The 10,503-nt window shown below is 38.7% G+C and overlaps 1 protein-coding gene across 2 annotated transcripts in view; it reads right to left on the bottom strand.

The window, feature by feature from the left end:
- Window positions 1-807: 807 nt before the first annotated feature.
- The window catches only part of ATP6V1C1 (ATPase H+ transporting V1 subunit C1), a 92,465-nt gene continuing 82,769 nt past the window's right edge, over window positions 808-10,503 (bottom strand). Inside the window, exons 11-13 of one of the 2 annotated variants that reach the window (XM_030937654.1) lie at window positions 9,126-9,223; window positions 7,481-7,607; window positions 808-4,621 (exon numbers count right to left, since the gene is read on the bottom strand). In XM_030937654.1, the coding sequence (XP_030793514.1) occupies window positions 4,526-4,621; window positions 7,481-7,607; window positions 9,126-9,223 (321 nt within the window). In that variant the 3' untranslated portion in view covers window positions 808-4,525. The remainder of the gene's footprint in view (window positions 4,622-7,480; window positions 7,608-9,125; window positions 9,224-10,503) is intronic. The other variant, XM_010354527.2, reaches the window with a different exon arrangement.

Here is a 10,503-nt window from a genome sequence, read left to right as displayed (position 1 = left end):
GAAGATTCTAGTAAGTGTGGTCTCTGTGAATAGAGAAGAATCACTATTTGAATGAGACCTCAAGATGTTTATAAATTCTAAATCAACACCCGAATCTGAGGGTTCAGAGGAAGAATCTTTAAAAGATAGTATCTGATCATAACTGACTAACCCCTAGCCTCTGATTCTCCTGGGTATTTGTTTAAAATGTAGGTTATTCCTCAGATCTACTTAAGACTTTAAAACACATCTCTATGGGGTTTGGTAATGAGCATTTTTATTAAATTTCCCAAGTACAAGCCCCAGTGTATACAATAAGCAATTTCAGTTTTGAGCAACTGCCAGAGAAGGAATGTCCCCCTTGTGTTTGTTGACTGCCTTCTGATTGTGTTGTTTGAAAGCCTTTTTCTTCTTGCATCATCTTGACCATTCCTGGTATGAAGGATGTTGTCTTGTTTCTCCTCAGTTTCATCTTCTTCAGAAGAAGAAACCATGCCAGGCGGCAGTCTCCTACTGTTCATGGCTTCCATGGCTTTACTCTGTTCCCTTTTTCTCTAACAAGTCATCAGCTCAGATCTAAAAATACTCTAAGGGTAAATCCACTGGTGAATAAAATGGTTCCAATGTCCCATATTTCTTTTTTTTAGAAAGCAAGAATTGCCTGCATATATGAATCTAAAGAATCAACTGTTATCTATGCTAGAAAAATAAAGACCATGAATAAGTCTGCAATATTGAAATGGGTGAACATCAATTTAGAGACAAGTACTAAACTAGGAAAGTTTTTGCTAGGTTTCCTCCAGAATATAATACCATTTATAGACCTTCTAGGACAAAGCATCTTTTGTTGACATTAACAGAAGAAGATAATCACATTTTTTATAAAGGCAGGCAAAGTTTTCATTATAAGCTATTCTATAATATTTGTATATGTGGTTTTTAACCTTGTGCATATGCTACTTTGATTTCTTCAACATCTGAGAATGAAGGAGAAAAACCTTATATCTAGATCAATGTCTTATATTTTATTTCCAACATTTGGGACTAATTTTGAAGTAAGAGCAAATAAAGGTTCACATTTGCTGAGTATTTTTTATGTACAAAGTATAACTTTAAAGGTACTACTGGATATGCACTCATTCAAAAAGCTGGAATATGTTCCACAAAGATTGGTTCCACAAAGATCTTTTGTCCCACGAAGATTTCAAAGTGTGGAATATGTTCCACAAAGATTTTCTGCTGAAGAGCAACTTCAGCAGGGTAGTAGAGAGGTAGAAAAATCTCCTAGGTTGAATAACTGAGGCTACTAAAATTGGCATGCAAACAACTAGACACATTATCTAACCCATCATAGATGAAATGTTCTGGACTCCTGGGTTCCTGCCAAAAATAATAGCAACACAGGCCAGGCACGGTGGCTCACACCTGTAACTCCAACACTTTGGGAGGCTGAGGCGGGAGGAACCCTTGAGCTCCGGAGTTCGAGACCAGCCCGGGCAACATAGTGAGGCCTCATCTGTGCTAAAATTTAAAATTTTGGCCAGGCATGGTAGCGCAAACATGTAGGCCCAGCTACTTGCGGGGCTGAGGTGGGAGGATTGCTTGAGCCCAGGCAGTCTAGGTTGAGGCTGCAGTAAGCCCTGATCATGCCACTGCACTCCAGCCTGGGTGACAGAGCAAGACCTTGTCTCAAAAACAAAAACAAAACAAAACAAATAGCAATACAAGTTAACATCTGATTCTCCATACCTAATATCTTTCCCATACCATTGTCCGTCTCGGACTCAGGTCAAGGAATGTGTCTGGCTCATTCATACAACAGTTGAGTGTGGGGCGAGAAGTGTGACACCCCGCAGTCAGAAATACTAGGTTCAAATTCTGACTGGCTCAAAATTTGTAACTCAACAAAGAATTCACTTAACTTCTTTGACCCGAAGTCTCCATACATGAAAATGGGGACCGCCAGTACTCCCTCCATGAACAACACAGGGAGGGGCCGGGAGGATGGTGTGGATGTGAATGATCCCTGACAGACGCTCAGTAAATGTTTAATGAATCTGTTATCTAAGTACTATCCTCGAGGAGAACCAGTAGACTCCTCGGGGAGGCAAGTGGCCTGGGACAGTCCCTTCCCAGGAATGGTGACCGCCACCAACAATATCAATAATCCAGCACAGACTGGAGCTCAGTGACACAAACTGCTCCGATGTTATGTTAGACACAATGACTTCCTTCTAACCCTCGGACTCTACAATGATGTGGACCTGGCTTTTCCCAAATTAAACACAGTAAAAAGGAACTACATGTGTTCCCCAAGGGCTAAGTACCTGCATCAACCTCTCACAATGCACCACTCACAGCACTTTCTATGCATATGGGGTCACACCGACTCACCCCAACGTCCCTAGTAAGGTGGCCACTCTAACCATGCTCATTTTCCAGAGGAGGGACTGGAACTCGGAGACCATTCTGCCCAGGACAACACAGTTCGTCGGCAGCAGAGCTGGGGCCTGGCCTCAGAGCATACGCTCAGCCACTCTGCTATAAGTCCCCTGGCGGAAATCACAGTGAAAGTCCCGTAGTTTCGACATATGCTGGGATTTTAAACCTTACGCAGTCTGTACCTATTCTCATGAGAACAACAGTAAAGTCTAAATAAAACCTTAAAAGTCACTGTGTGGCTGAGCTTCAGGTTAGTGACATGTTTTTCTTAAAAGTCAATTTATTGTCAAAACACACCCCCCTATAATAGAGAGAGTGGCCCCATGTTAAAGATACTAAGACTCAAAGAACATGTGCAAAAGAAGACAAAAAAAAACAGAATTTTCTGATATCAAAATTTTTCACAGCTTTCTCTTGTCCAAGGAAAAACTGAAGATAAATCCACACTCCAAACGTGTCTTTAGTTTAGAATTCTGACAGATGAATTGGCAGTGAGTGTCAAAAACTTAAATGTACATAACCTATGACCCTGCAAATTCTACTTCTGGGTTCTTACAGAAAAACTAATACAAGTATACAAAGAAATCTGTGCAAGGATGCTGACTGCAGCAGTGTTTGTTAACAGCAAAAACTAAAAACAAGCAGATTAACCATTCACTCGGCTAAACACATGATGGCAGACACTCCATGGAACACCATGTAGCTGGTTAAAAGAATGAGGTAGCTCTAGCTTCACTACATAAAGGATTATCTTAGATATACTATTAAGCAAAAAAGCAAGCGACAGAATGTGCATAGTATAATCCTATTTTATTAAAAATAAACTCTGTGTATGTGTGTGTGTGACAGAGAGAGAGATGTAAAGACATAGAAAAGGGCCTAGAAAAATACTGGGAGGTGGAAATTGATGGAGGGGGTCTCTCATGTTCCACATTGTGGACGTCTGTATTTGCTTAAAGTTATTTATGAAATACTATAACATTTTGAAACAAAAGATTTTGGAGGCTAATTTTCTAAAGGGAATAGCACAGCTTAGACATGCCCCTAAACTGAAATGTAAACTTCTTTTTCCCATTTGCAAACCTGTGAGTACACAGTAAGAGAAGCATTGCCACAAAATCCTCTTTTAAAAGCTCTTTCAAGACACTACACTAAGTCATTCATTTCTGAGATTTTAAAGGCTAACAATGTCTCTATTATCAGACTATGTCACAAATGCCATAAATGCCAAAATTATAGATCTTAAGAAGAAAATACGTAAAATACAGATTTAGACAAAACAAATGACTAAAGCTGCATAGTTCTGCTAGACTTTATTCAAATCTGGCCCTATACTTAATTATTTGAGAGACCTAAAATTCTAGTGTTCAAATGTAAATACCCATCATATACTGAGAAGTAATCTTCAAATTTAGTTCTGACCCAAATTTGGCTCAATTAAGTCATACATCAGATAACACAAATGGTTACACCTCAGCATATAACAAAATCCTGGAAGTATCACAGCAAGTGAGCTATGACATCATTTAACTCTCAAACCGAACTGTAATCTTAAGTTACACACACCACAATACACCTTTGCACAGGTAATTTTATTCCTCCTGTGGGTGTTGACAGTGCTCATTGATTGAAATTTGAAACATTCAGAAATTCCATACCTGAAGATGGTCACATATTCTTTACATCACGATTCAGTAACTATTCAACAGTTAAGTCTACTAAATACAGTGAACAAAACAGTATAAATGTTTACACCATTCCCTTCTACACAGGGGTTTTGTGCACAATAGTAACAAATGGAATTAATGCATACCATGATATCAATAAAGAAAAGACCTTCTCTTTAAATAAACTATTCTGTTTATAAATAAACTCTGATTTTTTTAGTACACATTTACAGACCTGATCAATAAAAAGAAACTATATATATATTTTCCTTTAAAAAGAAAATGTTGAGATACAGACCACTGTGGGAGAATTCACCTAGGAAAGGGGGTCAGAAGCAAGCAAAGGATACTAGAGGTGAAAGTACGACCACACTGCAACTTATTTCTGTTAGCACACACCAACACAAGGACAGGATTGTCGGGGGAGGAGCCCATTTTCACTTGAATTCCAGCAAGTTGCAATCAATCTTGTAGTACACATAGGGGTAGTATTCTTGTTGACTCAGGTTTAAACCTGGAATATCCATAGGAGCCTATGGAAAAAAAAAGACAATTATTCAATTTTGTATTTACAGAACTCAGAAAAAAAGAAAGCAAGTATTAACATTTACCTTTTTATTGAACATCTACTCTGGGCTAAATGTATGCACTTAACTTAGACATTATTCCCATTTTGCAAATGAGAAAACAACCTCTGAAAGACTGACTTCTCCTAGGAAACACAGACAGTAAGTGGTAAAGCCAGGTTCAAGCATTCTGACTGGAAAGCCCACATATGTATTTAGCATGATCCCACCAACCTTTTTTTATGTATACTGTAAAAATTAACTTTTTATATCTTGGACTTAGAATACTGAGTTGATGCGATACAAGACTTACAAAATGTGGAGTAAAAATAAAGCAAGTATGATTTAAAAGTAATGCTTATTCTGTAATCTCAGCACTTTGAGAGGCCAACGCCTTGAGCCCAGGAGTTCAAGACCAGTCTGGGCAACATAATGAGACTCTATAGCTACAAAAAATAAAAATAAAAACATTAACCAGGAGTAGTGGTGCGTGCCTATAGTCCCAGCTACATGGGAGGCTGAGGTGGGAGGATCACTTGAGCATAGTGGTTGAGGCTCCAGTGAGCCAGAATCATGCCACTGCATTCTAGACTGAGCAACAGAGCAAGATCTGATGGCAAAACAAAAAACGAGCAAGGATAACACTTATTATATATGCATGTTGTAAGAATTTAATGCTAGAACATTTATGTATCAAATAATTAGACCTCTTATTTTATCCACAATTTCATGAAAGTGTAGCAAGTCAGTCAGGTGCAGTTGCTCATGCCTGTAATCCTAGCACTTTGGGAAGCCGAGGTGGGTGGATTACCTGAGGTCAGGAGTTCAAGACCAGCCTGGCCAACATGGCAAAACCGCATCTCTACTAAAAATACAAAAATTAGCCAGGCGTGGTGCCGGGCGCCTATAATCCCAGCTACTTGGGAGGCTGAGGCAGGAGAATCGCTTGAACCCAGGGGCGGAGGTTACAGTGAGCCAAGATCATGCCACTTCACTCCAGCCTGGGCAAAAAAGCGAAACTCCATCTCAAAAAAAAAAAAAAAAGAAAGAAAGAAAAACAAAAAAGGTTTAGCAAGTCATTTCCTGCATTTCCTTCTATCAAGAAAAACTGATTTTTCATAGTTCTAATTAATGCCTATGTGAGATACTACCATCCACCCTAAACTTTTAAAAAGAAAAAAAAAAATCAGCAAGATATTTAAAACCAAAAATATAAAATAAAAGCCCACTACAATTTTTTTTTTTTTTTTTGAGACAGAGTTTCCCTCTGTCACCCAGGCTGGAGTGCAGTGGCGCAATCTTCACTCACTGCAACCACCCCCACCTGGTTCAAGTGATTCTCCTGCCTCAGCCTCCCGAGTAGCTGGGACTACAGGCGCCCGCCACCACTCCCAGCTAATTATTGTATTTTTAGTAGAGATGGGGTTTCACCACGTTGGCCAGGTTGGTCTTGAACTCCTGACTTCAGGTGATCCACCCACCTCAGCCTCCCAAAGTGCTAGGTTTACAGGCATGAGCTACCACGTCCGGCGGCCCACTACAATTTTAAATAGCAACAACAAAAAAACACGAGTAACTCTGTTTATATCTTCTTTTGTTTAAAAAATAACACTTTTGGGCCGGGCGCGGTGGCTCAAGCCTGTAATCCCAGCACTTTGGGAGGCTGAGATGGGCGGATCACAAGGTCAGGAGATCAAGACCATCCTGGCTAACATAGTGAAACCCTGTCTCTACTAAAAACTACAAAAAACTAGCCGGGTGAGGTGGCAGGCGCCTGTAGTCCCAGCTACTCGGGAGGCTGAGGCAGGAGAATGGCGTGAGCCTGGGAAGCGGAGCTTGCAGTGAGCTGAGATCCAGCCACTGCACTCCAGCCTGGGCGACAGAGCGAGACTCCGTCACCAAAAAAAAAAATAAAAAAAAAAAAAAAAAAAAAAATAACACTTTTGGCCAGGCGCGGTGGCTCCAGCCTGTAATCCCAGCACTTTGGGAGGCCGAGACGGGCGGATCACGAGCTCAGGAGATCGAGACCATCCTGGCTAACATGGTGAAACCCCGTCTCTACTAAAAAATACAAAAAACTAGCCGGGCGAGGTGGCGGGCGCTTGTAGTCCCAGCTACTCGGGGGGCTGAGGCAGGAGAATGGCGTGAACCCGGGAGGCGGAGCTTGTAGTGAGCTGAGATCCAGCCACTGCACTCCAGCCTGGGCAACAGAGCGAGACTCCGTCTCAAAAAAAAAAAAAAAAAAAAAAAAAACACTTTCATTTAAAAGAAGATATAAACACATATATATATATTTTGGTCTGTTTTTTTTCTTTTTTCAGATGGGGTCTTGCTACATTACCCAGGTTAGTCTTGAAGGCCTGGGCTCAAGTGATCCTCCCGCCTCAGCCTCCTGAGTTGCTGGGACTACCGGCATGTGTCACCATGCCCAGATATGCCAATATGAACCTACCTTGAAAATACTCATCTATTGACTCTCTCACTTCTACCAAATAAAATTAAAATAACTGCTTATTTTCTTCCTCTCTGCAATTTATAGTTTTTATAAATAACTAGTATCACTAGTTTCTGTATTTCTGCAGCTATAAACATCTGATACACAGCAAGATAATTACCAGCTTGTAGAAATGCCAAGAAGCAAAACACAGCTATAATTAGTATAAAACAGGGTAAACGATGTAAATTACTATGTTTATATAACAAATTGAGAACCTCAAAGTAATAAAAAATGATTAAGTATCATACTCTCCCTTTTCTATCTTCTTTCAATCACTTTTTTCTGAAATTCACTTCAATTCTTACTCTACTGGGCTAATATGTACTTACATCAATAATAGCTGCTGCACTGCTGTCTAGATGTTTATACAATTCATGTAATACTTCTCTCAGTTTCTTCAAAGTTTTCTTATTAGGCTGAAGTAGCATTGCTTGGAAGTTCACTGGCAAGCCATATCTTACAAAAAAGCAGAAATACAGTATGCAATACAAGCAAACATGTAAAGAGATTTTCTTTTCAAAGCAAATATTCTCATACTCTTTAATCATGGTTAACAGGGAGACAGTATCTCACTTTACTTTTACAAGTTCAACTAATATATATAGAAACTGAAACTAATATACACAAAAAACTTTAATATAAACAGAAACACAAACCTTTGGTACTCACTGTCCACTAGAAATCTCTAAGCCAATTGCTAGGAATTACTTCAATTACCATTCCATTTTTTTTTTTCTTTTGAGACGGATTCTCACTGTCGCCAGGCTGGAGTGCAGTGGTGCAATCTTGGCTCACTGCAATCTCCACCTCCTGGGTTCAAGCCATTCTCCTGTCTCAGCCTCCCAAGTAGCTGGGATTACAGGCACGCACCACCACGCCCAGCCAATTTTTGTATTTTTAGTAGAGACAAGGTTTCACCATGTTTGCCAGCATGGTCTCAATCTCTTGACCTCATGATCTGCCCACCTTGGCCTCCCAAAGTGCTGGGATTACAGGCGTGAGCCACTGCACCCGGCTTACCATTCAATTTTTAAGGTAATAAATGAATATCCTCAGGAAATAATAATAAGTAAGGTCAGAAGATACTTTTATGGTAATAGCATGAGGTTACCCACATCTACTTTGAAAATTTGAAAAAATTTAAAAATAGTGAGCATAGTTTACACATAAGTTTTGGGGTGTTTTTCTTTGTTTTTTTTTTTTTGTTTGTTTTTTCAGACGGAGTCTCACTCTGTTGCCCAGGCTGGAGTGCGGTTGTGCAATAACGCAGTGGTGCAATCTTGGCTCACTGCAACCTCTACCTCCTGGGTTCAAGTGATTCTCTGCCTCAGCCTCCCAAGTAGCTGGCACTACAGGTGCCCGACACCACACCTGACTAATTTTTTTATATTTTTAGTAGAGACGGGGTTTCACCATGTTAGCCAGGATGGTCTCAATCTCCTGACCTCGTGATCCGCCCGTCTCGGCCTCCCAAAGTGCTGGGATTACAGGCGTGAGCCACTGTGCCCTGCCAAGTTTTGGGTTTTTAAAAACTATTTCTAATATGAGCAACCCATACATAGGATCAGAATGTGATTTTTTAAGTAACTCAAAATATAAAAATACTTTAGGTTAATATGAAATGATTCCAATAAGTCATCAGCATACTATGTATCCATGACATATAAAACATCTGAAAGATCTTCCTTTTAAACAAATACTGGTTAATATTTAATCTACTTTTAAGTACCTACACAAGAAAAAGAACCTGAGGGTACAGCAGCATAAATCTCTTTTTCTAAACCTGGTGCTAAAGAACAAGACTAGCATGCATTGTATAAGCTGTATGATGATACTGACAACCTCTGTCTCATGATTGGCCCTTTGGTTTCTCCAAATCAATTTCCTATTGCTGGACTCTGTTATAATAAAGAGGTCCAATGTAAGGAATCTATGAACTCTTCAGTTCCAAGTTTGACAATTAACTTTCTTTACCTTAAAACAGACTCAACAAAAACCCGTAATGCTTTCACATGAATCCATGCAATAAATGCTTCACTAAAATTCACTTTCAGCCACCGTACAAGTGGTCCCTACAAAAAGAAAAAAAGAAAAATTACCACAAATTTGGTCTTAGAAATAGCAATTAGATAGACCAAATTTTTTTTAAGTGACTACGTATTAGGAATCTATAGAAGAATTAAGTCACATAATTCACTTTCTACATGTTTCACTATTATTCTCATTATCTCAGATACTTTACCTTAAATTAGATTAAAAGGTTAGCCACTACTGAGTGATCTCAACAGATGCTAAAATGCATTGAACCAATTCATTAACACAGAAAAAGGTATATATTTTAATAAAAGTAGTTAAACCGGTACAAAATATAGAAATGCCTTAGGTTTGAAAATCAAAATACAAAGATCTGAATTTACTACACAATACTCTAAAACATTTAATACATGCAAAATCAAATTCAACTTACAAACAACTTTATAACAAAGATAAACAGTTACGTAGGCAAGTCATTTAACAGCCCTAGCTCTTAGTTTTCCCATCTGTAAAAAAGGGAGTTGGTCTAGACATCTAAAATCTCTTTACATTCTAAATTATGTAGTGTAAGTTCTTTTTAAACTTCATATATTTAGTACGATTAAGCGGATTTTAAATACCTTCTCTCTTGATACTTAAAAGACATACATTAACCATTCGGCTAACACTTACTTGGATAACATTATTAGGTTCATTTGGATGTACCAACCAATTAATTTAAGCAAAAAGGATAGCAAAACAAAGTGGAAATCTTTGGTCAAAATATCTATTCTGTAAAAGGATTTTGGGTTTTCCCTAAAAAGCTGGTTATTTTGGACATTACTTGGAGGAATTAGTTTCCTCCTAGTTGAGATGATATGGCTTATAAACTACCTGGAAATAATTTTCAGTATATCCCTTCATTTCCCCTCACATTATTAAGAGAAACACGTTTTCACTCATGTTTCCCTTTCCAAACAAGCTTTTAGTCTTCACAGTAATCCCACACTTGAAGATGGCAAGAAAGTTAACACCATCTTTCATTTTCACAATTCCACCTGTTTCCCATTACACCTAGAACACACCAATTCTCCAATAGTTTCAATACAAATTGCTTCAATAGAAGACTGAGGCATTGAACAAATCTGCCTCAAGAAAGTGAAAAGTCTTACTGAAAAGAACTTTGTTACTTAATTAAAATCTCCCTTCACCTACAAGGACGTTAACCAGAATACTGCATTTAAAATTAATATCTGATATGGATTTAGGTGGAGTAATTTAAGTATGTATTTTAAGGTAACTATTCTATTCGATCTAAGATAGATATAAGCTTTAGAAG

The sequence above is a fragment of the Rhinopithecus roxellana genome, chromosome 9 (assembly GCF_007565055.1).
Source record: "Rhinopithecus roxellana isolate Shanxi Qingling chromosome 9, ASM756505v1, whole genome shotgun sequence".
Classification (NCBI taxonomy): domain Eukaryota; kingdom Metazoa; phylum Chordata; class Mammalia; order Primates; family Cercopithecidae; genus Rhinopithecus; species Rhinopithecus roxellana.
The sequence above is the reverse complement of the archived record's forward strand: the minus strand, read 5'-3'. Positions and strand labels throughout refer to the sequence as shown.